This window comes from Plectropomus leopardus, chromosome 10 (genome assembly GCF_026936395.1).
Source record: "Plectropomus leopardus strain MGB_pleo_1.0 chromosome 10, ASM2693639v1, whole genome shotgun sequence".
Taxonomy (NCBI): Eukaryota; Metazoa; Chordata; class Actinopteri; order Perciformes; family Serranidae; genus Plectropomus; species Plectropomus leopardus.
This window is the reverse complement of record NC_142185.1, coordinates 29,778,850-29,806,792: the sequence shown is the minus strand read 5'-3', so window position 1 is coordinate 29,806,792 and position 27,943 is coordinate 29,778,850. Positions and strand designations below refer to the sequence as shown.

At 38.6% G+C, this 27,943-nt stretch overlaps 1 protein-coding gene across 1 annotated transcript in view; it reads left to right on the top strand.

Moving 5' to 3' along the window:
* The window catches only part of fer1l6 (fer-1 like family member 6), a 54,496-nt gene that overhangs the window by 7,883 nt on the left and 18,670 nt on the right, over positions 1 to 27,943 (top strand). The window contains exons 15-45 of the mRNA XM_088083536.1: positions 1,077 to 1,332; positions 1,889 to 2,009; positions 2,176 to 2,276; positions 3,072 to 3,174; positions 4,092 to 4,211; positions 4,377 to 4,529; positions 5,175 to 5,346; positions 5,660 to 5,784; positions 6,538 to 6,672; positions 6,776 to 6,925; positions 7,030 to 7,137; positions 8,253 to 8,315; positions 8,747 to 8,845; positions 9,193 to 9,418; positions 9,891 to 10,069; positions 10,893 to 11,015; positions 11,099 to 11,147; positions 11,287 to 11,331; positions 12,924 to 13,024; positions 13,310 to 13,438; positions 14,349 to 14,489; positions 15,122 to 15,249; positions 15,935 to 16,105; positions 16,697 to 16,851; positions 17,373 to 17,515; positions 18,237 to 18,325; positions 18,457 to 18,555; positions 20,022 to 20,142; positions 20,223 to 20,343; positions 20,433 to 20,590; positions 20,703 to 20,803. Coding sequence (XP_087939662.1) covers positions 1,077 to 1,332; positions 1,889 to 2,009; positions 2,176 to 2,276; positions 3,072 to 3,174; positions 4,092 to 4,211; positions 4,377 to 4,529; positions 5,175 to 5,346; positions 5,660 to 5,784; positions 6,538 to 6,672; positions 6,776 to 6,925; positions 7,030 to 7,137; positions 8,253 to 8,315; positions 8,747 to 8,845; positions 9,193 to 9,418; positions 9,891 to 10,069; positions 10,893 to 11,015; positions 11,099 to 11,147; positions 11,287 to 11,331; positions 12,924 to 13,024; positions 13,310 to 13,438; positions 14,349 to 14,489; positions 15,122 to 15,249; positions 15,935 to 16,105; positions 16,697 to 16,851; positions 17,373 to 17,515; positions 18,237 to 18,325; positions 18,457 to 18,555; positions 20,022 to 20,142; positions 20,223 to 20,343; positions 20,433 to 20,590; positions 20,703 to 20,803 — 3,985 coding nt within the window. The remainder of the gene's footprint in view (positions 1 to 1,076; positions 1,333 to 1,888; positions 2,010 to 2,175; positions 2,277 to 3,071; positions 3,175 to 4,091; positions 4,212 to 4,376; positions 4,530 to 5,174; positions 5,347 to 5,659; positions 5,785 to 6,537; positions 6,673 to 6,775; positions 6,926 to 7,029; positions 7,138 to 8,252; positions 8,316 to 8,746; positions 8,846 to 9,192; positions 9,419 to 9,890; positions 10,070 to 10,892; positions 11,016 to 11,098; positions 11,148 to 11,286; positions 11,332 to 12,923; positions 13,025 to 13,309; positions 13,439 to 14,348; positions 14,490 to 15,121; positions 15,250 to 15,934; positions 16,106 to 16,696; positions 16,852 to 17,372; positions 17,516 to 18,236; positions 18,326 to 18,456; positions 18,556 to 20,021; positions 20,143 to 20,222; positions 20,344 to 20,432; positions 20,591 to 20,702; positions 20,804 to 27,943) is intronic.

Below are 27,943 nucleotides of genomic sequence, written 5' to 3'. Positions count from 1 at the left end.
TCATGTTGTATTGAGTATGAGTTAAGTATGTAATGTGACAATGGCATGTGTTATTACCTGAGGGAGTGACATTAAGTATTAAATGTATTAAATGAGATCCATCCACCCCAACCTCCTACTTTTGCAGACTCTCGGTCTCTTTACTACATCACCTGACTTTTTCTGTTGAACCTTTGATTATTACTACGGTCACTAGGGGTCGTCGCCTACACTTACTGTGTGTCATATTAAACCGTTGAACAAAGTACCTAAATTTTTCCATTATGTAATAATCAAATACAAAAGTCAGCTAACAAAAACTTTCTTTTGAGGAGCTCATAATATTCACTTATGCTCACAATACTTGTTGATGCAGCCTTTGAATTTATTTTTTTAGTAGTATGTATTGTTTTGCATTGAATTTTATGGATTTGAAATGTTTCTGTTATTTATAAAAACAACCAAAGATAACCAATAAAGATATCAATATATATATATATATATATATATATATATATATATATATATATATATATATATATATATATATATATATATATATATGTACACTTTTATCCCCATCTAACTCAATATACTGATATCAAGTCTCTTCTGTAATGGAATTACCATCATATAATGCATACTCTTATCGTGATTACCCAGCAGCAGATGGAGACATAAAATACAATGTTTTTTAAAGTATGGTATATTCATTCATTGTGCAAAATAAGAACAATATTTCAACTTAGTGCTGATGTTTTGTACATGTTTAAAAGAAATCAGCATGTTGACCAATTTCAGTACTTCATTTATAATCAATATCTGCAGATACTTATGACATGCTGATATTGTGTATCCATTTTGTGCAGTAGGCTTAATTCCTAAACAATAAAAATATGTTGACATTGGTTTCCAGTGGTGAAAGAAGTACTCAGAGCTTTACTTACTTAAGAAAAAGTACCAAAACCAGCACAGAAATTCTCTGTTACAAGTAAAAGTTAAAGGAGTAGAAGTAGAAGTGCAAGTCCTTCAAAACTGTAAGTACATTACATGAGCTGAGGTACTTTGTTAACTTCGGGTTCTGTTTCCTCCCTCAGGTAACTACGGTAACACCTTGGAGTCTGTAGGCCAGCCCAGCGCCCCAGTCCCCAGTCCTCATGTCAGGAGGCGAAAAGCGCTGGACATCCCAGAAAGCGTTGACTTGTTTGTCCCCTCTTCTCCCCGCACGTCACCCACCTCCCCATCCTCCCCCCTCCTACCCAGAGAGTCTACGGAGAGAGAGTTTCCCTCCATCCCCTCGACCTCTAAGTCCACCACGCCTCCGCTGAGACCGGTCATCGTCGAAGGAAACAAGTTGAGTCGTTTTGTTGTTTGATTCTTGACGCTTTGTTGATTCTTGAAAGACGTTTGTTTTTTAAACCGAAACAAGTGCGCTTCTGCATGATGTCGACTGTATTACAGCTGTATTTTATACCACAGCTGACCTCACATGGGTATAAAAAAGGGCCGTAAAGCTATGTGACTTTTGCAGAGAAGTGGCTACGAGAGGGGAATTTGAATTGAGTTTTGCATAATTTTCCCAAAATCTGGCAGAAGCCTAATGTGTTTGAGTTGTCTGTCTGTCCCGTTATTGTGATATATTAAGAATGTCTGAGGGTACATTTTTCAAATTTGGCACAAATGCTCACTCAAAAATGACCTGATTAGTCTTGATAAAAATTCTATTTTTTTGTCTTTCAAAAGTTACCTATTCTTGCTTTAAGAGTGTCAATTTAAATACAGCACTCCTTCATTTAATGAATGGGACTAGATGATTGATTACATTCATTCTCACTAGCAGGAGGCAGATATAGTGAAAAGAAGCTTTTTCTAGCTTTAACTGTGTTTGCATGTATGCGTGTACTTTTAGGTACTTCATGTATCTACCCCTGCAGAAGCAGAAGCCGTGTATCAATGTTCTGAGTCACTGGGAGAACAGGACCTACCGACTGTACAACTCTAACATGCTGGAAGACATTGCTCATCTGTTTGTATGTGCATACACACTCACTCTCACATGACATGTTATTCGCACTGATCAAATTTTTTCAGAATGTCAACAAGATCTGCTGTTTGCTTTTACCTTGTTGGAATCTGTACTCACCTGACATTGTTGAATCTATGAACAGTTTCCCTCACCTCCACCTTGTCTTTTAGGAGGAGGGTGTGGCCAGTGCAGCGGAGCTACACAGGAAGTCAGATCCAAGTGCAGCCAAAGTGCTCAAAACCACCCTGAAAGAATTCTGTATGGACGCCAGGTATTCAGAGCTCGATAAGACTGTTTGTGTCTCACCACAACAATGGTGGGAAAGTCTGAACAGCAATGAATTTTTTGTATATACATGGGTTCTTGTAACGATCTCATTGCTCAATTATGATAAAGACATATATATATATAAATTAGATAATTTTTGTTGCATTTTCCTATCAATTTTCCTCCAAGTTTGGAATTTCGACATCCCTATCCCCTGCACACTTTGTCTTTGCTTAAGTCGTACTTGTAGTTTTGTATTACAAGGTTTAGCAATAGAGCTATATACAGCATGTCCATTACTCTGCTGTTGTTAATATCCACCTTGTTAAAAATGTATCAGTGTTACATCAGCTGTGGAGACACTGTAATGCATGGACAAACGTTAATTATTACACAAAAATAAAGGCTCAGGTATCAAAACCTTTAACTTACTGCATCCATTATACTCTGAGGACACATAGTTAACACAGCTAGTAATGATTGAACAACATTATCTTATTCAGCAGAGATAAAGCAACGCTTCTAATGGTCGCTCTGCATCACAGTGTGAATAAAGGAATGTAAACACAGTTATTGTGCATTTTATAGTAACTGTGTGCATAATAATTAAACCATGATACAGCCTAATAATGTACGTTATGGGATGGTAGTTCACGGAGGGAATCCTCACCAATATAATGGCAGCATTTATTATGATTTTAAAAACTGAAGAGTACCTGCAGAATATTCTGGAGTTCTTAACACGCGACCTCCTGCAGCAGTGATGGTCGAGCCGCTAAACCGTTGCATGTTTCTGTAGGAGTTTCATCACAGCAGCAGACGCCAAGCTGAAAGCGGAGCTGAAGTCGAACTACCTGACGCAGCTGGACAGGAAGCGCCTCACCATGTGTAAACAGGAACTGGTGAGGAAATCTGAGACAAACACACATAAAAAAAATACACAACCTCTGCTTATTCTTTGTCTTAAGGCCTTTGATGAACCTCTCACTCTGGTAGCTGTTTTTTACAGACAGATCGAGTATTTATCCAAAGTCCACACAGTTAAAGTTAAAGTGGTGAAAATATTCTCATTATAATGTATACTTAAACTGATATTGAATATGTATGTATATTGCTTAGCTTTCATATCAGCACTCCTGTTGCTTCTCCAAACTTGGGGTGTGCTGACTGACATCTAATATAATACACAATGGATAAATACCTCATACAACATCGCTTCAAAAAATCCAAACTATCCCTTTATGTAAAGCATTTTGCTTCTTACATTTTTTTGCCAATATTTCAAAATGTTTCTGTCCATTACATTTTTTTAAGTTATTTGTTTATCCAAAGTCAGAATAGCAGCTGAGTTACATGAAGCTTAAGAAAAAGAAACTTTTCTGGACAGTCTGTAAGTCAGGGACTTTTTCAGAATTATAAACAATAACCAAAATATTAAAATCAGAGTCATAGGACTTCGTCTTCGGTGGACAAAGGTTTTAATAATTTATTAAACTGTGACACAAAAACTAATTATCAAGTTTTCTCGGCCTATTAAATTTCAGTTTTAGTGTTCAGGCCATTTGTTACCCATTTAAGCCGCAAACATCGGTGAATTGTTTATCTGTGGTGAATGCAGGAAAAAAATACTGTAAAAAAAAAAATAATAATAACATATGAAAGACATGCTATGACCTTCTGGGTGAATGCATTTTTTTTAATAGCAATGACCGAACATTTGCACCAAAGATGTGCAAATATCCTGCATTATAACAACGTGTGTGTTTGTTTGTGTGTGTGTGCGTGCGTGCGTGTGTATGTGTGTGCGTGCATGTTTCAGGAGAGTATGATAGGAGAAGCCCAGTCCTTAGGAAAGAGGAAGAGAAAAACTGGTGGTGTCAAAGAAATGCTGCAGGAGGCAACAAAACTCACACAAAAACTACGCTTCCTTGTGGAGGAGGTACGGGACTTACCGTGTGTGTGTTTGTGTCATGGATGTATTAAAGTGAAGTTGGTGTGTGCGGGTGTACATGTACATCCTTAAAACGTGTGTGTCAGAAATTGCTAAATTTATGTTGCATGTCCTAACTTTTCTAACACACGTTCATGCCTTATACCTCTTCAGCCGCAGCACACAGTGCCTGACGTCTTTGTATGGTTGCTGAGCAACAACAAGCGCATTGCATACGCTCGGGTCCGAGCCAGAGACGTGCTGTTCTCCAGCAGCCAGGAGGCCCGAGGGATCCACTGTGGCAAAATTTTAACACTGTTTCTAAAGGTAAACACACCCACAAGTATTTTCAGTGAAGGAAGGCCTGCAGAGAAACTCTGATACATACATGTGTAATAAAGTAATACAAGTTAGTGACAGTACTTAAGTATTTTTGGGGAGTAGCTGTACTGCTCTTTATTTCCTAAATAAAATGTATACTTTTACTCCACTACATGTCCCCTGAGCATTTTTGATACTTACTTTAAAATAGAGAAGAAAGTAGGGATGGATGGAGGGATGGATGGATGGATGGACAGATAAGTGAGGGAGTAGGAAGAAAGAAAAAAACTGGATTTTGTTATTGAAATCCTCTAAAATGTGAAAAAGACATTGTTTATTTCTTCAAGGCTCCATGTTTAGTGTACATGTTACTTTACTAATTAAATAATTCTCAAAAGTTTGAAAATTTGCTCACTTATTAACGGCATTTACTTGTACTTTTACTTTCATTACTTAAGTACATTAATAATAATGACATTACTGTTGATACTTAAGTACATTAAATATTTGATGCTTTAAGACTTAATTTCAAGTAATATTATACTGATAGTGACTTTAAATTCTGCTGATGCCATGTTTGGTAAGATATGTGTACTTTTACTCTAGTTTGGTTATCAAGTATTTCAACCACCACTGTGTGTTTGTGTGCAGCCTCCAGGGAAGCGGGGTGCAGGCTTGTCAGTCCAAGCAAAGGTGGATGTGTATCTCTGGTATGGAACCTGTTTGGACTCCATCTACATGCTGGATGACCTACCTGCAGGGTTTAGTCCAGCCATAGGGGGCGCTGATGCCAGCTGCCCTCCAACAGCACTGCTCTGCACAGGTGAGATTCACCTGTCTGGTTATTTTGGCATTATGCTGCAACCAGACATCTTAGTTTCACAACAGGAGTCCACAAACCAATAGATGGTTCATGGTGGCTATGTCCATTATTTTGTACAGTCTATGATTTACCGTTACATTCACACCATCACAGTTACATCAGGCGTCAAGTTACTCTGGATAGGCCTACTACTGATGGTAAAAGTAAAAGTGTTTTTGTGACATTGGTAAACTGATGCCTTTATGTGACTCTAAACTACATGTTGCATTGTTTGTGTGTGTGTGTGTGTGTGTGTGTGTGTGTGTGCTTTCAGAGCAGCATCAGTTCCAGTTGAGGTGTCACATGTATCAGGCTCGTGGTCTCATTGCTGCAGACACCTCTGGCCTGTCAGACCCTTTTGCTCGGGTCACCTATCTGTCAAACAGCCAAACCACCAATGTAAGTTTGTGTGTGTATGTGTGTGTGTGTGTGTGTGTATATCATGGACTGTAAATAAAGATGGACAGTGCATCCCCACTTACCCAAACTATGCTTAAGAGAAGCTAAAATATCCCAGATACGGCTGCTCTCTTGTGCTGGTGACGTCATTGAGAGCCAAAACACCCGTCCAACCAACCACGAGCAGCTACATTGAATGCGAGCGCATGGATTTGCTGTCACAGCTATCAGTCAAGGCGGAAAATTCCCTTTATGTAGAACTGAAAAACTTATTAAAACCGAACTTAGCATAAAGATGATCACTTGAACAAACATCAGGGTGATGAGAGCTACCTTCAGTGTCAGTCAGTGGTGTGTACTTTGAGTTTTCAGTTTGGCCTATGTCCCATTCACTATCATAGAGGGACGGACTTTATGACTTATACTAAAGTCAGACACCAGGGGGTGATAGAGATTGAAAAGTTACACTTTAGTGGATCTGTCATGTTGTCTGTCATTATATACAGTCTATGGTGTGTGTGTGTGTGTGTGTGTGTGTGTGTGTTTGTGTGTGTGTGTGTGTGTTGGCTGATGCTTCTCAGGTCATCTACGTGTTAATGCATAAATTAAACATTCTAGTGTATTAGTGCACCTAGTGTAAGAGTTTTTTTTTGCTCCAAGTAGATTTTGAGCTGGCACTGTTTTATTATTATTATTTTTGTCATTATTTATTTGTGTGTTTACGATGTGCGTGTTTGTGTGTGTTGCTCTCAGATTATAAGTCAGACTCTCAGTCCAACATGGAATCAATGTTTGCCAATGAGCCGCCTGATGGTGACTGGAGATCTGCTGTACATCCAGGAGGAGCCACCACGTATTCTCATCGAGGTGTACGACGACGACACACTGGTAATGCCATGGAGATAGCTCGTCTAATTAATTACATGTTAAATCATGCTGACTCTTTGAATTGGACTTCTCACCTCCTCACACTGCCCACTTGTGTGTGCAGGGTAAAGCGGAGTATCTGGGAACCACAGTTGCAGTGCCAGAAGTCCGGTTGTCCTCTGACCCCTACACACCTCCAACTCTGCAGTACAGTCCGCTGCACTGTGGCAGCCAGTCAGGGGGAGACCTGCTGGCTGCATTTGAACTGCTGGAGGTCAGTGACAGTCATGCTATTAATCCTTTACTCTACATCATGATGACGCAAAATAAAGGTATAATTAAAGATATAAGCAAAGTGTCATTGTTATGATTGTGCAGATCCCAGAGTCCGGAGAGCAGAGTCTGCCGGCATTAGAGGAGCGAGAAGGAGGCATCTATGCGGTTCCTGCCAACATTAGACCTGTCCTCAGCACCTACAGACTTGAGGTTTGGCTGTCAATGTGTATGTGTTTGTGTGTGTTTGTGTGTTTTTCTGGAATAAAGTAACAGCTGGGTAACTTTGGCAGCACCCATTTAAATTTTTTTTAAAAAAAGGACAACACTGGGTTGAGTTATTCTGTCATTGGGTTAATCACACTGCACACTCATTTATTAATAGATTGATGGGAGGGATTGAGGATTTCTGCTCTTAACGGCAGTGGCATGGCATTACTTCTCCACTAGGTGGGGCTGCAACCTGCATTTAGCTCTTTATATACAGCTGCTTTTGTATTTGTAAGCTCTACTATTTTTTACATATTTCTCATGTCACACAGACTGCTGAGAGTGGATCTTTTGGATGTTATAATACTTTCTGTGATGTGATGGTGTTTTTGAGTCTGTGAGTCTAACACCTTGGATCAACATGCATTGTGGGTGATTCGATCACAAGCGGACAGCACTAAATACAAGTGTAAACGACCACTGAGACACATTATGATCTGATCATCAAACCACTTGCTAAGGTGGTCTGGGACACTTTTGACCACATACCTTTTGCAGGGTAAAGTGAATGCGTCCTGATGCACCCCCAGCAAGGACTACATCACCCAAACATGGCCGTTGTTTTGGTTACAGTGTGCTAGTATTCTTTAACTTGCCCATTTTACAACAAGTTAGAAGACGTGTTGCGTGAGCGTCCATTGTTTTGCCCTGTGGAGGGAAACAAGTTGAATTCTGTCGACGGCGACATCTCCAGCTGTACAGACACCTGCTAATGTGACTTGCAAGCAGCTAGTAAGGGAGGTTGACATAATAACTGTGTGTGGGGCCCTTTGACCTTCAAGCATAAGTGACATTGTCAAAAATGAAATCAGTTGGTCAGTTTGAGACGCATGATAGACACAGGTGTGAGCAGTGATGTGTCTTAGCTGTCCACTTATGTTTGGATCATCTAAGGGCATGTCAAGATAAGGTGTTAACAGACTCTTGGTCTCACAAACTAACTCAAGCTTAGCTTCAACAAACCTCTGTGTGTGTGTGTGTGTGTGTGTGTGTGTGTGTGTGTGTGTGTGTGTGTGTGTGTGTGTGTGTGTGTGTGTTTGTTTGTTTTCTTCAATCAGGTGTTATTCTGGGGTCTGAGGGAGCTGAAGAAGGTTCAGTTCCTGTCTGTTGATCGACCACAGGTACACACAGTGGACATTCACTCCAACCTCCAAACTCTGTGTCAGATTTACAATCTGCGTCAGACCGCAATTTTCTATTTTTGAACAAAACAACAAAGGAATCACCAAGATTTCATGCTTTTCATGAATTCAAGTTTGTTGGTGGACTAATTTCTGTTTGCCTTTGTTCACTTCTGTGATGTATATGTGCTCCATACTGACAGCATGATGAAAACGTGGTGTCAAGTCAAGAAGATTTTGTTTTATTGTATTTTATTATATATAGCTCAATATCACAAATCTCTCATTTGCCTCAAGGATCTTTACAATATTTACAGCGTATGGCAGTTAATATCTAGTGGATTCACACAAAGAGGAAAGGAAAGATCTGACAGAAATGACATTATGGAAAAACATCCAATTGAATTAACAACCTCCTTCTCTCCCTCTAGGTTTTCATAGAGTGTGCAGGTAAAACGCTGCGTTCCTCCGTCATTCAGAAGTACAAGTCCAACCCAAACTTCACCATGCTGGTTGATATCATGGAGCTGGTAAGGCCAGTTTATCCCCGCTGTCTTGCAGAGCATCAGGGAATTGCCTTTCATGGTCTTCAGCAGTAATTTTGTTGCTAAACGTGAGAAGTTTGTGTTGCTCGTGTCTGAGTCTTCACAACCAGTTTGGTGACATTCTGCAAAGATCTGCTATGATTGGTGAAACTCAGGGGAAGCTGTAGTGGTTGGTCAAATTAGTGGAAAAATTGTAGTAATTGGACAAAATTGCAAGGTCAATGCAGAAGTCATGGTTGGTTGAATTTCTTAATTGTTGCAATCCAACATCACAACAAATCCCAATCTCCTTTTAATAACACAAAACCTCTTTTTTGTTGTGCTGTCTTTAGGAGTTACCAGAGAACGAACTTCTCCATCCTCCTCTCAGCATCACTGTCGTGGACTGGCGGGCTTTTGGTCGCAGCACTTTGGTTGGAAACCATATTATCAACAACCTCAAGGCCTTCAAATACACCCCACCCCCAGCCCCGCCTGCTCCTGTACAGATACACGAACCACCCACGGTCACATTAACCACTAGACCCGCTGCGACACCAGAGCCACAAAGCGCTGAGGGTAATATTTGCGGCCAATGTGCTGTTGACAATGAAAGAGCTACACTTGTTGCTATCTACTAGCCATGAGAATGGGGCAGGAAAATGTCCACACAACTAAAATCAAAATCATCATAATAATATATTTTGTATGTTACGGGAAAAAACATATATACATATACATATTTTATGCACCCCTTATTTTCAGGAAAGCTTTTGTAACTTTTCACTAATTTCTCGCTATTTTTGGGCCATGTGTTGTTACATTGTTTATTGCCTTCTCCCCATCTTTCTGAATGAAATCGAATCATTTTGCTCATTTTTCAAACGGCCCTTAAGATAAATGTTTTTGTCAGTATACCTGTTGGAAAGATTACAAAATAGTAATGATGATAATGAAGTATGCCTGATTGATCCTCCAGTCCAGTGGGCTCAGTTGATCTCGGTATTGTCCCACAGGAATATTCATCTCATTTTTGTCTCTTATCCAACAGGACCGTCCCAAGAAGCTGCAGAAACAAGCTCAACTACGGGACTGACAAATCAGGATTTCCTGATCACTGTGGAGGAAGAACCGCCACCTGCACCTGCACCTCCACCTCCGCCTTCACCTCCGCCTCCACCTCCAGCCCCGCCCAGCCCTAAGCCAGAATCCAGGAAGAAAAGGATGAAGGTTGCTGCATATATAACTACATAAATAACTTTGTTCTTAGGGATCACACACTATATCAATGTGTAAATGCAGCCTGTCGTCAGAAGAAAGCGTTGGCATTGAACATTTCTGCAAACCACAGCTGCATTACATTTGTGTGTTACATGTTTATCATACCAAGTGATGTAGTTCTGGTTGCATGTATATGAGTTGACTCTGTCTTCAGGAGGTAGAGGGGATGGTGGACGGTTTGGCACCAAGGTGAGACCACTGCAGACCTCTGTTTGAGACCAACAAACAACAAAATGGGCTGGCCTTTTTTAGCCTTTGCTGTGTTTTCAGCGACTTTTTAGCCATCAAACCTGCTGACTTTTCAGAGACCAGTCGCCGTTTTATCTCTAGAGACAGTGCCTCAAAAAGCAATTGTTATTAGCCAGACATAGTTGTCTTTTTTGCTGTGATAGTGAAGACGTTCATGCATTTCCTGCCAGGTTTGGGCCACAAAAAACAGTAGTTTTTTCCAACACATTGCTGCATTTCCTGCTGGGATAGTGCCACAAAACCTGGTAATTTAAGTCAAAACATAATCTTTTCTCTTCCAGTGTTTTTTGTTGTTGTTGTTGTTGTTGTTGTTGTTGTTGTTTTTAATCTTTTACATGGCTTTTATGCCACAATCTAGCCACACGTTAACCACATGGTTGTGGAAACAAAAAAGAAACCTAAAGAATACATAATAACCCAAAAATGTGTCGGTGGTTTGCAGAAATGTACGCCAGCATGAATTCTGGCGGTTTGGTTGCTATATATTCTTTGCATGTGAATGCTGTGTATATTTTAAATGCAGGACAGCAGCGCAAAGAGCACACGTGGTCGCTCCACCAAGCGGAGGAGACGGACCATCGCTGACGAATCAGCAGAGTGTGTCATCGACTGGTGGTCCAAATACTACGCATCTGTAGAGAAACAGGTAGCTCTGATTGTTGAGGTTTTTTGCAAAACAATATATTTAGAAACAAAAGAAAATATTAACATGTTATGCTCCTGTTTCAGGCCAAACAGAAGGATGGCACTCCATTCCCCCAGATCTTTGAAAAAGAAGGTAAGAACTCCTCTGGCATGACGTTTTGTCCGTTAGTCATGTTGAAGGCGCTCAGTTATGTATATTGCGAATAAACTGGTCTTAGAAGGGGCTAACCCATTAATCCCCCTCTGACCTACACACACACTGTTCATTGCAGCTTCGCCGTACCAGGGCTTGCTCAGCGATGGAATAGACTCCTTGGGTAAGGACAAAGACATGCAGCTACAAAAGTAGCGTCATGAAGGGACATTTTCCAGCCATTTTTGGCCTTGTGTAACTTCTAACTTCCTTGGTGAAAAATATTCTGCTTGGTAGCTCATTGACTAACAACTGGAAGCTCTGGGGATTGACTCTTTCTTACTGGTTTCTGTGGTACAACCGTGTGGCTAGATCTGTCAGGCACTGTTGATGTACCACTGGATGTGACTCTTTCTTACTGGTTTCTGCATGGTACAACCCTGTGGCTAGCCATCTGTCAGGCACTGTTGTAGTGGACAAAGTGGTGGTTGCCACTTTAACGGGTGTGCAGTTAAATATGATTTTACTCTGGGGGATCCATTTCTCCTGACACACACGGTGGTACATTTTATGCATTAAAAGGAGAACTGGGGGAAACTATTGTTTAACCTGAACCCTATTTTCACGTTTTTGTGTCAAAGTGACTTGTGGGAGCAAGAATTTTTGAAATCAGTTCACTATCCAGCAAGAGGGCTGAAGCCGACATCGACCAAACACGCTGCAATTTACCCACTCAGGAAAAGTAGCCCTTTTAATATACATCCACTTAAAGTGACAGGTTGACAGGCTCTGATTGTTATTAGAAGAATTTGACAGCATTGTGAAAAAGAAATGAAACAGGAAAGAAAAGAGAAGAGGAAGAAATGAAACGTTTTTCCATACCTTTTGCTTGTGCTGGTCTCTTTGGTGTCCAGTTCTCGCTTAAGGAAAAGTGTCACTCTGTCGCTCGCAGCCTTTTTCGCAGTGTCAAATTCAACAAGAAATCACGACATTACAAATCTTAGTGGAGTAAGATACATTTTCTCTTCTCCAACACATCAAACTATTTCCAGCACTCCTCTCACAAACTCGCAATAGAATATCCAGTAGTTGTGTGGGGTCAGGGTTTTTGAAATGCTGGCTGAGGTTCGACTTGCACATTACTAATTTATGTTGTTTTCTTCATGCAACAAGTCACCTATTGTGAGATTTCAGAACAAGATTTTTTGTTTACAAGACTTTGACATAAAACTGACTGGAATAAGCACAAGGTACAGAAAAACATTAAATATCTCTGTGGGTGTGTTTCTATAGTGTTGTCAGACATCATAACAACAATCTGAGCCTGTCACTGAAACAAGCACTTCTAGTGGACGTAAATTAATGGTGCAAACATGCCCTGAGTGGTTACATTGTAGCCTGTTTCGCTGCTGTCGGCTGCAGCATTTCCTTTCAATACTGGGCCAATTTAAAGAATTGTTGTTTCCACAAGTCACTTGGGAAAACAGGGTCCAGGATGAAAATACCAGAGTTCCCCTCTAACAAGGAACTTTTTCATATTTTGTGTTTCTTCTGAAGATGAGTGGAACTTGGTTTAAATCACAAACATCACTCATAGGTTTCTAAATGACTCTTTGGAGCATGGAGGTTCTCAAGTTATTGAAAAAGGACTGAGTGTAGTTATTTCCCTGCTGTTAACTGCTTTGCAGACCTCAATGTAAATAAATGTTTTTGCTTTATCTACACATCCTTTGTGTCAATGTTTAACACTGAAATACGTCTTGCTTGTTCCATCAGTCGGCAGTTTCTCAGATGGAGACAAAAAGAGGAAGACACAGAAAGGAAGAGGAACTCTGGAGCCGAGCCTCGGGCTGCCTACGAAACTGGCCACACTCAAGGTACTCCGTTCACAAATGCTGAAAGTCCAAAAAGATCGAAGGAGAGTGTTTTGAAACACGATGCTGGGAATGAAACAGCACTGTAGCACCCTGCAGACAGGCATTGCTGAAATCTGTTGTGTTTCACCTGTTTGGATGGGATTACTCTGGTTCACTGGATTAAATATGAAAATTTTACAAATATGTGCTTTCTTGAAAAAAAAAGAAGAAAAACCCAAGTGCTATCTTGGTTCTGATTAATGTCAGAGCACGTTCAGTGCAGTGATGCTGACAATCTCTTTGCAGCTGTTCAACAAGGAGCTGGAGGCAGAGTTTGGGCCTTTTGATGACTGGGTGAACACATACGAGCTGTTCAGAGGGAAAGCCAATGAGGAAGAAGGGGCAACTGAGGAGAGATTTGTTGGCAAATTTAAGGTGAGGCAATAATGTTATATGTCATCTATGGCTGTGGTTCTTAAACATTTTACACCACGTACCACCTCAGAAAATGATATGCTGTCCAATATCATCACGGCCTCGTTGGTTTCATCAGGGCTCAGCTCAGTATTTTCCTCCTGATCCACTCTCGTGTTATTTTAAACTTCATTTTACCTCCAACTACTATCTTGCCATCACAGTTTAGCTAATCATGGACTTATACATGTGCAACATTCATGAACATGATGACATAGTAGGGTGATAGGGAAACAAAAATATCTCACGAGAGAAAAAAAATATTTTTAATGACTTTTAGGGATCTCGTAATATAAGTATCCTTATTTTAAATGTTGAAGTATTTTGAAAGCATAATATACAATTAATAATTCTACAAGAAAATGTATTTTTGGAGATTCCTCTTCGTAGCACTAGATGTAGTTGGCATGTCGCCAGCGGTACAGGTACCACCGTTTGTTTTTTTTTAAACGTTCACAAAAGCACACACATTCAAACGACAAAAAACTAGGTTCTGGCCGAAAGATAATACAAAAGAAAAAAAGGAAAAGTCCACACACTAGTTTATGCTACCATGAATATTTATGAACATTTAATATAGTTATGACGAAGTGGCATTTCAGGCCACATACTCATCATGTGATTAAGACCAACGTCCTTAGATCCTAGAAACATCCTGAAATCTGAGAAATATCATAAAATCTTCGAAACATCATAAAATTCTATAAATTTTCTCAGAAACCCAGAAACATCCTAAAATCCTAGAAAACGCCCTGCATCCCAGAAATGTCCTAAAATCCTGGAAACATGTATGGGGCAGCTGTGACTGGCCTGCTCTGTGACATATCTTCACTGCTGATTTGTTCCACTGTGTGCTTACGCTTCCCTGCAGGGGAAATTCTGCCTTTACAAACTGATTGACGATGAACCGGAGGACTGGGACGAAGCCACGGATACCGGAGACTTCAGAGTCAGCAGAGGAATCCCTTCAAACAACCCGGTCCAAGTCCTCATACGGGTTTACATCGTCTCCGTGCGTCCTAATTTCTAAGACTCGGCTTTCTGTTTAAAGAGTTTACTATGAATTATTCCTAGCATGCACAGCTGCTGAGGTGCACTTTGCACGGAAAATACCCAGAAACCAAAAAGGAGAAAATGTGGTGATTTAAAACAAAGGAACAAATACTCTTTAATTCTTTAAAATGAGGATAATGGAACCCCTTTAGTCCCTGCTGGGTCTTATTTCACCTACTGAGGGTCACTTCTTTATTGTTTTTTTTTTATCAATTTCATAAATGAAACATATCGCTCATGTTGCATCAACAACACATTTACTCAGAGGTCATGATAAAAGTGCAAACTTTTTTATCAAATCTCAAACATTATATGCATTTTAACCAGACAAACCATGATCTAAATCCCGTTCATTTAGTAGTGTATTTTTAAAAATAACATGATTTCGATGTCCTCCCAGATTATTATACTGTTGCATGCAATTTCAAACATATTGAACATGCTGGTCTGTTAATGTGAAGAAAGCCAGTGAAAAGTCATGTTAACATGGGGAGAATATAATATGAGAATATGTACGTTGCACACATGGGGTAGTATGAGACTAAATTAAAGTATTTACCGTTGTGTTAATGTTCTTTCATCACTCTCCAGGCATCTAACCTGCACCCAGCTGATCCCGATGGGAAGGCCGACCCTTACATCGTTATTCGGCTCGGCAAAAATGAAATCAAAGACAGAGACAACTACATCCCTAAACAGCTGAATCCTGTGTTTGGAAGGTGAATGATGGCCATAAATGTTGAAAAGGAAAAAAAATGCAGAATTAGAAAATACACTCTCCTTTGTTTACTGTTCAACTCTCTTTTCTTTTTTTATAATGTACTTTTTATTGGCATTTAGCATGACACACCGTCTCTTACATTGGTTTCAAAAGCTTTGTACAACCTTTGTATGTGTCTAAAATGCCACTCAACTCTCTTTTCAACTCCCTTGTTGATAAAGTTAGATTAAGAAACCCTTTGGGGTTTATAAGGACCACACTTAAAGATGGATAATAAACAAATACAGAAGTCATGTAATTCAGAAAGGTAAACAAACAAGCAAACAATGGACCAGTAAGGATAAAGTAAGCAGTAAATCAACCAAAAGCAATATGAAAAATGAAATAATCACTTTGGAGTCTTTCAGTCTTATACCGAAGTTATGTGCACGTGCATCTGCATTCACAGAACAGCCGATATGAACGCCCTCTCTCTGACATGACTGATGATTGGCCAGAGTCTCCCGTCACTGGCTAGATTTTCTAAAGCTTAAAAACAGAGCCAAGAGGAGGTGCAGAAGTCTAGTTTTTACTCTTAAATGCTTAAAGTTTATTATGGGATTTTTGCCCAGTGACACCAAAATTTAACAGCCTACCTCAGCTGTAAGTCTGACACATAACTTTTTCTTCCTTTTTGCGTTCAGGTCTTTTGAGATTCATGCAAAGTTTCCTCAGGAGTCTCTGCTGACGGTGGTGATCTATGACCATGACATGGTGGGAGGGGACGACCTGATAGGAGAGACTCGAATCGACCTGGAGAACAGATTCTACAGCCGACACAGAGCCACCTGTGGACTCCCCACCGAGTACAGCATGTGAGTCTGGCTGTTTGCCTTCCTGCAGCTCCCTCTGATCGTGAACCTGAGTTATTTTTTTTAACTTGGTTCTTTTAGGTTCATTATCATCCTGCCGGTTAGAGTATCCTCAACTCTGTGCTCTTATTTGGTTTATCATTTTAATATGAACAAATATATTTAATTGAAGGAGAAAAGACCGTCCTGTTACCTTTGCTTTTAGTAACCCTTTGAAACCTGGATCATTTTTCTTGTTTGCGTTCAGATGCCTTTCACAAGCTGTTTAAGCCTCTGAAACCAGAGCAAACTGTTTGTTTCTATATTTATAATTATTAGAATTAGATTTTTAAATTATGTCATTTAGTACACTTGTTACCATTTTCAGGATCTTTTCCTATTTCCTTTTCTTTTTCTTTTTAATCTTATTTTCTGGTAATTTTTTTGTAACTCCTTACTATTAACTTGCTATTTTTTGGGGGCATGTCTTGTTAAGTTGCCTTCTACCCATGATTTTAAAAGAAATCAGCTTAATTTGCTCAGGTTTTAAATGGTTAAAACCATACTAAATCAGGTTACTGTTTCTCCTCTGCTCCCTCTCTGTCTGTGTGTTAGAGACGGTTATAACGCCTGGAGAGACTGTCTGAAGCCGTCCGAGCTGCTGACTAAGCTGTGCAGAGAGAACGATCTGAGCGATCCCCAGTTCAGACCTGGACGCATCACTGTGGCCGGCAAAGTTTTCACTGGCAAGACGCTCTTCATGCATGAAGGTAAAGACTGAACACATCTTGCTCTTGGTCTGTGAAAGTGCAAGAGATTTTCTTCCTCTTGAGCAAAAGTAAATGATTTAAAAATAATTTTTAAAAACCTAGGGAAAATTTTCTGTGGAAAAACTATATATATTTACATATGTATTCATTTTTTATTACTAATTTCCAGGTAAATTTCTTGTCCTTTTTACTAATTGATTGCTAATTGTGGGTAATTTCATCTGTTATTGCTCATTGCCTTCCTCCCATGGTTTTGAAAGAAATCAAGCCAATTTTCTCAGGTTTCAAAGGGTTAATGTGCAAAGTAAAAACACCCACAGCTGCATTGCTTTGGTACAATGAGGTATTCATTTATTTCTGAACAGACTGTACCGGGATTTTTGCACAGTTCCACATAGTTTTAAGCTGTTTTGGGGCTGTGCAGAAAAAGAGAAAAATAGAGCAGGACGAGGGGTGTATGTGGTGTTTTGTGGTGTTTATGTTTGTGTGACATTATTGATAATGTCTGGTACATGTTGCAGATGAGCCACTGGAGTCCTATGAGCACCTGTCCCTGAAGATCCTGCACCGCTGGGCAGAGATCCCAGTGGTGGGATGCAAACTGGTACCAGAACACATTGAGACCAGAACTCTGTTCAACAAGGCTCGGCCGGGCATGGACCAGGTATTTGTTTTAACACTGTCTGCCAGAGTACACTGTTCTCCGAGTGCAATACCTGATAAGATCAAAACATTTTTACAAACTTTACTCTCAGACAACAGAAAGTATGCTTTTTTGATTTTTTTTATCAGGTTCACAAATCCTGCTTTAAAATAAAAGCAGGCAGTGATAATCCTTAAAACTTTCTATCTGTTCCATTAGCCTCAGTTTTTCAAAATATACTCATTATTAATATTATTATCATTGTTATTATAAGAATGACAAAATGTATTTCAAAACACTTGGCTCATACTTCATCCTTACACCAATAAAGAATCCAAAAATACAGGAATTTATAATTTATTTTGAGAAATAGTAATGTGGAAGAAATATTACCTTCAGACTCACTATTACTGTAAAATACACTTTTATTCTGAAAGCCGGAAGAGAATACTGGAAAAGCTGATGAAGCAAAAATCATAATTACTCTTTTGGTTGTAGTATTTGTAGTCATTTATCTTTTTTTAAGCTTAACTTCTGGTGACATTCATCACCTACAGATCACTGATTATTGTATGAATCATTGTTCATTTCTTTAGGGGAGCGTTGTGGTGTGAGGAAGACAAGAGTTTGTTGCTGTAGCATCTAAATGCTGCAGAAACAGTTCCTGATTATTTTCTTTTGTGTGTGTGTGTGTGTGTGTGTGTGTGTGTGTGTGTGTGTGTGTGTGTGTGTGTGTGTGTAGGGTCAGGTCCAGATGTGGGTTGACATGTTTCCCATGGATTTACCTCATCCGGGACCTTCCGTGGACATTTCACCCCGAAAACCAAAAGGGTGAGAGCCGTCAGCACCTGTTAGCCAATCCTTAAAGTCTTAATGAAACAACATTTGTGTCTAACACCCCAGTGTGTGTGTGTGTGTGTGTGTGTGTGTGTGTGTGTGTGTGTGTGTGTGTGTGTGTTTAGGTATGAGCTGCGTATGATCATCTGGAACACAGAGGATGTGATTCTGGAGGACACCAGCTTTCTGACCGGTCAACAGTCCAGTGATATCTATGTCAAAGGGTAACTACAAACTGTTGTACACATACATTTCTCTAATTTTTTTAATTAGGGTTGTTTGAGGTAGTTATCCATAGTCTACAGTGTAAGTCAGAGCCCCAGTTTGATGCGGACAGCAGGAGAGCAGACACAAAAGCTAAGCAATATTCTGCTGTGGAGGGGGTCAGCCGGAAAACATATTTCAGCCACCTAAAAAAAGGTTTAAGAAATGTAGGTGTACGCTATATTGAGAATATATTTACTACTTTACCTTTCTGTCAGACAGCCCGTTCTGAAGTCTGTTATGATTTCAGCAGGGCTGTACTCAACTAAGAAGTATGCAAGTTTATTTAAATTTGGCTATTCAAAATGAATATTCATCCATCCATTGTCGCTTATCTGAGGCCAAATTGCGGGGGCAGCAGGCTGAGCAAAGTACTGCAGACATCCCTCTCCGCAGCTATGCATTCCAGCTCCTCCAGGGGACCCCAAGGCATTCCCAGGCCAGACGAGATATATAATCCCTCCAACGTGTTCTGAGTCTGCCCTTGGGCCTTCCACCAGTTGGACATCCTAACATGAATATTCAACCATTTTTATTTCTCTTTTCCCATATAAGCTTTTAAAGGGTTCAATGTGACAGCGACTGTCACGTAATATAGTAAACATGTTATCTGCATTAACAAAGGATCAGAAATGTGTAGCAACAGTTTTTACAAACACTAGATATTAAAAAAAAAAGTCAGAGACTGTATTATATTAAGTTGCTCTGAGCTGTAAATTCACCACTTTAAAGTAGACGGCAGAAGGTAACGTTGATTTGGAGCCTTATGGTGCAGTCTCTCCTCCTCCAGGATGCTGCATCATGTCCGCAGCTGCCTGGGCTACAGAAAAGTGTAAAGTGAAGAGCGCACTTTCTGATCTTCCATTGATGATTTAAATCTCTGACTTTCAAGGGGCAGCCCTAAACTTCATTTCCTAATCTATGCTCTTTTCAAAGCCACCAGACTCTATTGACAAACAAGTAATTTTGGCTTGCTAAACACAGGAGCTGCAGGTTGACCGCTGCATCAATCCTTTATTTTTTGTGTTATTGTGTGACTTGGTGAATCTTAAGTTTGACAGTAACACAAACAAAATGACAGATGGAGGCAGCAGTAGACCAGTTGCTCTTGAGCTCAACTATGTTAAATCACAGTTTTTCTCAATAGTGTCTGTTCTTGAAGATATGATGGCCTCAGTTTCCTGTTGGAAGTTGCTGTCAAACAGCACGGTAAAGCAGTGAAAATATTGTTAATAATGTGCAGCTTTCATTTTGGACTTCAGCCTGCTTCTCCAAAGTGGAGTCGTGCCAACTGACAGCTACTTTATGAAATACTCTAACTATGGATAGGTACCTCATACAACCCCACTTCAGAAGATCCCAACTCTATCCCTTTAACTGTATAAAAATCCCCATGCCAACACTGCTGCTGTCCATCTCTCTGTAGCTGGTTGAAAGGTTTAGAGGACGACAGACAGGAGACAGACGTCCACCACAACTCTCTGACTGGTGAAGGAAACTTCAACTGGCGCTTTGTCTTCCCCTTCCACTACCTGCCTGCTGAGAAGGTACTGACAAATACACAGATGTGGGGTCACTCCTCACTAACCCAGTTGAGTTATTATTAACACCTGCCTCTCTCTCACAGGTTGTAGTGGTGAGGAAGAAAGAGCATATTTTCTCTCTGGAGAAAACGGAGCAGAAGATTCCTGCCATCCTCATTTTGCAGGTCTGGGACTTCGAGACGCTCTCCTCTGATGATTTCTTAGGTGGGTGTGACTGCCTCTACATGTATATCTATGTTAAACCGTTCTTTTTAAATTTGACTGATAAAATGTTTGCCTGATTGTGCATGTAGGCACTCTGGAGTTAAACCTCCATGGTTTCCCTCGGGGGGCAAAGACAGCAAAGTCATGTAAGACGGAAATGCTGACGGATGGCACAGAGAGGATCTCCATCTTCCAGCAGAAGAGAGCAAGAGGCTGGTGGCCCTTTAGCAAGTCTGGAGAGCTGACGGTCCGTACACATACTCACTGTTTAAACCACCATAAACACAGAGCATATCACACAGCTTAACAAACAGTTGTTGAAACATTGATGGGTGCATCTTGTGCTTTGAATGCATCAGGGGAAGGTGGAGGCAGAGTTCCATCTTGTGACGGCTGAAGAGGCGGAGAAAAATCCTGTTGGCAAAGCCAGGAAGGAGCCAGAACCACTGCCAAAACCAAAGTAAGACTCTCTGATAGTGTGTGTGTTTTTTGTGTAGAAGTGTATGTTCCTTTAACTGCGTAGAGGAGCCTATGAGGCATAGTGAAGAAAGTGTCATAAAATAGGATTTCATCTAAAATGGAGAAAAATGCCATACCATAGTATGTGGACCAAAATAGTCTGAAAAAAATCGAACTATAATTTTGGTAATAAAAATCTATTTAAAAAGTCATATTTAAGTAAGTAGCCCAAAACACTGTAACAACATCATACTAGAGTTTGTTGTCCAAAATGGCATGAAAATGTCATATTAAACTATGTGATCCAAAATAGCATAAAAAAGTCATAGTATAGTATGTCTTAAAAAATGACCCGAAATGATGCAAAAACTTCAAAGTATAGTATGTCGTCAGAAATCAACCCAAACTAAACAAAAACGTCATGGTATAGTATGTCATCAAAAATGAACGAAAAACAGGGCGTCCTGTAGCTTGGTTGGTGGAGCAGACACCCCATGGCTGTGTCCTTTCCACAGGTTCCTGGTCACAGGTTCGATTGCCGCCAAGGCATTGCATGTCATCCCCTCTCCCTTCCCCTTTCACACTATGTCTGTCCTATCTCAAATAAAAGTAAAAGCCACAAAAATAATCTTTAAAAAAATCAAGAGACCCAAACAATGACCAAAAAACATCATAGTATAGCATGTCGTCAAAAGTTAACCAAAATTACCCGAAATACCACAAAACCACCAAAAACATCATAGTTTATTATGTCAAAATATGACGTCCTAAAATCAGCTGAAAAACAACATAATATATCATGTTGAAAAAAAAAAACCAAAAATGTCACACTATTGGAAAATGTTCAAATATGACATGTCCTAAGAACAGCTGAAAACATCATAGTAAAGCAAGTCAAGACATGTCATGGTATAGCATGTAAAAGAATACCCCAAAACGTCATAAAATGATCTGAAAAACAGCCGCGAAAGTCATACAAAATTATGACATTTCCCTAGAGTATTGAAACTGCATAAAATAACGTGCCCTGAAAACGCCATATCATAGAATGTTGCAAAAACAGCCAAAGACACTCTAATCTCTGGCATATTGAAAAAAACGACCTAAAATGCAAGGCTAAATTATGGCAAAAATGTAAAAATATGACATTCCCCAAAAATTGCTTAAAAATGTTGAAACATGCATAAAACAGCCCTCAAAGAAAAACCATGGTGATTAAAATTTTTAATACTGACAAAAACACTAATCTTGCGTGTTGAAAAAACGCAAAGTTATAGTATGGCAAAAATGTCAAAATATGACATCTCCCAAAAACTGCTGAAAACTGTTGAAACATGCATGAAATAGCCCCCAAAGACACACCATGGCATTCAAAATTGCAAAAACGACCAAAAACAATTTAATCTTGCATGTTGAAAAAAACACCTAAAATGCAAGGCTATAGTATGGCAAAAATGTCAAAATATGACATCTCCCAAAAACTGCTGAAAACTGTTGAAACATGCATAAAATAGCCCCCAAAACAATGCCATGGCATTTAAAGTGTCAAAAATGACCAAAAACACTCTAATTTGGCATGTTCAAAAAACCACCAAAAATACAAGGCTATAGTATGGCAAAAATGTCAAAATATGACATCTCCCAAAAACTGTTGAAAACTGTTGAAACATACATAAAATAGCCCCCAAAGAAACGCCATGGCGATTAAAGTTGCAAAAATTACCAAAAACACTCTAATTTAGCATGTTCAAAAAACGACCAAAAATGCAAGGCTATAGTATGGCAAAAATGTCAAAATATGACATCTCCTAAAAACTGCTGAAAACTGTTGAAACATTCATACAATAGCCCCCAAAACAACGCCATGACGATTAAAGTTGCAAAAATGGCCAAAAACACTCTAATTTGGCATGTTGAAAAAACAACCCAAAATGCAAGGCTATAGTATGGCAAAAATGTCAAAATATGACATCTTCCAAAAACTGCCGAAAACTGTTGAAACATGCATAAAATAACCCCCAAAACAATGCCATGACGAATAAAGTTGCAAAAATGACCAAAAACAATCTAATTTAACATGTTGAAAAAACAACCCAAAATGCAAGGCTATAGTATGGCAAAAATGTTGAAATATGACATCTCCCAAAAACTGCTGAAAACTGCTGAAACATGCATAAAAAAGCCCCCAAAACAACGCCAGGGCATTTAAAGTGTCAAAAATTACCAAAAACACTCTAATTTGGCATGTTCAAAAAAACACCAAAAATGCAAGGCTATAGTATGGCAAAAATGTCAAAATATGACATCTCCCAAAAACTGTTGAAAACTGTTGAAACATGCATGAAATAGCCCACAAAGAAACGCCATGGCGATTAAAGTTGCAAAAATTACCAAAAACACTCTAATTTAGCATGTTGAAAAAACGACCAAAAAATGCAAGGCTATAGTATGGCAAAAATGTCAAAATATGACATCTCCCAAAAACTGTTGAAAACTGTTGAAACATGCATAAAATAACCCCCAAAACAACGCCATGGTGATTAAAGTTGCAAAAATGACCAAAAACACTCTAATTTGGCATGTTGAAAAAACGACCAAAAAATGCAAGGCTATAGTATGGCAAAAATGTCAAAATATGACATCTCCCAAAAACTGTTGAAAACTGTTGAAACATGCATAAAATAACCCCCAAAACAACCCCATGGTGATTAAAGTTCAAAGAATAGCCAAAAAAACTAAAATCTGGCATGTTGAAAAAAAAACACCAAAAATGCAAGGCTATAGTATGGCAAAAATGTCAAAATATGACATCTCCTAAAAACTGTTGAAAACTGTTGAAACATGCATAAAATAACCCCCAAAATAGCACCGTGGCGATTAAAGTTCAAAGAATAGCCAAAAACACTCTAATCTGGCATGTTGAAAAAAAACACCAAAAATGCAAGGCTATAGTATGGCCAAAATGTCAAAATATGACATCTTCCAAAAACTGTTGAAAACTGTTGAAACATGCATAACCTATGCCCCAAAACAATGCCATGACGATTAAAGTTGCAAAAATGACCAAAAACACTCTAATTTGGCATGTTGAAAAAACAACCCAAAATGCAAGGCTATAGTATGGCAAAAATGTCAAAATATGACATCTTCCAAAAACTGTTGAAAACTGTTGAAACATGCATAAAATAACCCCCTAAATAGCACCGTGGCGATTAAAGTTGCAAAAATGACCAAAAACACTCTAATTTGGCATGTTGAAAAAATCACCAAAAAATGCAAGGCTATAGTATGGCAAAAATGTCAAAATATGACATCTCCTAAAAACTGTTGAAAACTGTTGAAACATGCGTAAAATAGCCCCCAAAACAACGCCATGACGATTAAAGTTGCAAAAATGACCAAAAACACTCTAATTTGGCATGTTGAAAAAATCACCAAAAAATGCAAGGCTATAGTATGGCAAAAATGTCAAAATATGACATCTCCCAAAAACTGCTGAAAACTGTTGAAACATGCATAAAATAACCCCCAAAACAACGCCATGGTGATTAAAGTTGCAAAAATGACCAAAACCACTCTAATTTGGCAAGTTCAAAAAACCATCAAAAATGCAAGGCTATAGTATGGCAAAAATGTCAAAATATGACATCTCCCAAAAACTGTTGAAAACTGTTGAAACATGCATAAAATAACCCCCAAAACAACGCCATGGTGATTAAAGTTGCAAAAATGACCAAAAACACTCTAATTTGGCATGTTGAAAAAATCACCAAAAAATGCAAGGCTATAGTATGGCAAAAATGTCAAAATATGACATCTCCTAAAAACTGTTGAAAACTGTTGAAACATGCATAAAATAACCCCCAAAACAACGCCATGGTGATTAAAGTTGCAAAAATGACCAAAAACACTCTAATTTGGCATGTTGAAAAAATCACCAAAAAATGCAAGGCTATAGTATGGCAAAAATGTCAAAATATGACATCTCCTAAAAACTGTTGAAAACTGTTGAAACATGCATAAAATAACCCCCAAAACAACGCCATGACGATTAAAGTTGCAAAAATGACCAAAAACACTCTAATTTGGCATGTTGAAAAAATCACCAAAAAATGCAAGGCTATAGTATGGCAAAAATGTCAAAATATGACATCTCCTAAAAACTGCTGAAAACTGTTGAAACATGCATAAAATAACCCCCAAAACAACGCCATGGTGATTAAAGTTGCAAAAATGACCAAAAACACTCTAATTTGGCATGTTGAAAAAATCACCAAAAAATGCAAGGCTATAGTATGGCAAAAATGTCAAAATATGACATCTCCTAAAAACTGTTGAAAACTGTTGAAACATGCATAAAATAACCCCCAAAACAACGCCATGGTGATTAAAGTTGCAAAAATGACCAAAAACACTCTAATTTGGCATGTTGAAAAAATCACCAAAAAATGCAAGGCTATAGTATGGCAAAAATGTCAAAATATGACATCTCCCAAAAACTGCTGAAAACTGTTGAAACATGCGTAAAATAGCCCCCAAAACAACGCCATGACGATTAAAGTTGCAAAAATGACCAAAAACACTCTAATTTAGCATGTTCAAAAAACCACCAAAAATGCAAGGCTATAGTATGGCAAAAATGTCAAAATATGACATCTCCTAAAAACTGTTGAAAACTGTTGAAACATGCATAAAATAACCCCAAAACAACGCCATGGTGATTAAAGTTGCAAAATGACCAAAAACACTCTAATTTGGCATGTTGAAAAAATCACCAAAAATGCAAGGCTATAGTATGGCAAAATGTCAAAATATGACATCTCCTAAAAACTGTTGAAAACTGTTGAAACATGCATAAAATAACCCCAAAACAACGCCATGGTGATTAAAGTTGCAAAATGACCAAAAACACTCAACTTTGGCATGTTGAAAAAATCACCAAAAAATGCAAGGCTATAGTATGGCAAAAATGTCAAAATATGACATCTCCCAAAAACTGTTGAAAACTGTTGAAACATGCATAAAATAACCCCCAAAACAACGCCATGGCGATTAAAGTTGCAAAATGACCAAAAACACTCTAATTTAGCATGTTCAAAAAACCACCAAAAATGCAAGGCTATAGTATGGCAAAAATGTCAAAATATGACATCTCCCAAAAACTGTTGAAAACTGTTGAAACATGCATAAAATAACCCCCAAAACAACGCCATGGTGATTAAAGTTGCAAAAATGACCAAAAACACTCTAATTTGGCATGTTGAAAAAATCACCAAAAAATGCAAGGCTATAGTATGGCAAAAATGTCAAAATATGACATCTCCTAAAAACTGTTGAAAACTGTTGAAACATGCATAAAATAACCCCCAAAACAACGCCATGGTGATTAAAGTTGCAAAATGACCAAAACACTCTAATTTGGCATGTTGAAAAATCACCAAAAATGCAAGGCTATAGTATGGCAAAAATGTCAAAATATGACATCTCCTAAAAACTGCTGAAAACTGTTGAAACATGCATAAAATAACCCCCAAAACAACGCCATGGTGATTAAAGTTGCAAATATGACCAAAACCACTCTAATTTGGCATGTTGAAAAATCACCAAAAATGCAAGGCTATAGTATGGCAAAAATGTCAAAATATGACATCTCCTAAAACTGCTGAAAACTGTTGAAACATGCATAAAATAACCCCAAAACAACGCCATGGTGATTAAAGTTGCAAAAATGACCAAAAACACTCTAATTTGGCATGTTGAAAAACACACCAAAAATGCAAGGCTATAGTATGGCAAAAATGTCAAAATATGACATCTCCCAAAAACTGTTGAAAACTGTTGAAACATGCATAAAATAACCCCCAAAATAGCACCGTGGCGATTAAAGTTGCAAAAATGACCAAAAACACTCTAATTTGGCATGTTGAAAAACACACCAAAAATGCAAGGCTATAGTATGGCAAAAATGTCAAAATATGACATCTCCCAAAAACTGTTGAAAACTGTTGAAACATGCATAAAATAACCCCCAAAACAACGCCATGGTGATTAAAGTTGCAAAATGACCAAAAACACTCTAATTTGGCATGTTGAAAAATCACCAAAAATGCAAGGCTATAGTATGGCAAAATGTCAAAATATGACATCTCCTAAAAACTGTTGAAAACTGTTGAAACATGCATAAAATAACCCCCAAAACAACGCCATGATGATTAAAGTTGCAAAAATGACCAAAAACACTCTAATTTGGCATGTTGAAAAAATCACCAAAAATGCAAGGCTATAGTATGGCAAAAATGTCAAAATATGACATCTCCTAAAACTGTTGAAAACTGTTGAAACATGCATAAAATAACCCCAAAACAATGCCATGGTGATTAAAGTTGCAAAAATGACCAAAAACACTCTAATTTGGCATGTTGAAAAAATCACCAAAAAATGCAAGGCTATAGTATGGCAAAAATGTCAAAATATGACATCTCCTAAAAACTGCTGAAAACTGTTGAAACATGCATAAAATAACCCCCAAAACAACGCCATGGTGATTAAAGTTGCAAAAATGACCAAAAACACTCTAATTTGGCATGTTGAAAAAATCACCAAAAAATGCAAGGCTATAGTATGGCAAAAATGTCAAAATATGACATCTCCTAAAACCTGTTGAAAACTGTTGAAACATGCATAAAATAACCCCCAAAACAACGCCATGGTGATTAAAGTTGCAAAAATGACCAAAAACACTCTAATTTGGCATGTTGAAAAACCACCAAAAATGCAAGGCTATAGTATGGCAAAAATGTCAAAATATGACATCTCCCAAAAACTGCTGAAAACTGTTGAAACATGCATAAAATAACACCCAAAACAACGCCATGGTGATTAAAGTTGCAAAATGACCAAAAACACTCTAATTTGGCATGTTGAAAAATCACCAAAAATGCAAGGCTATAGTATGGCAAAATGTCAAAATATGACATCTCCTAAAAACTGTTGAAAACTGTTGAAACATGCATAAAATAACCCCCAAAACAACGCCATGGTGATTAAAGTTGCAAAATGACCAAAAACACTCTAATTTGGCATGTTGAAAAATCACCAAAAATGCAAGGCTATAGTATGGCAAAAATGTCAAAATATGACA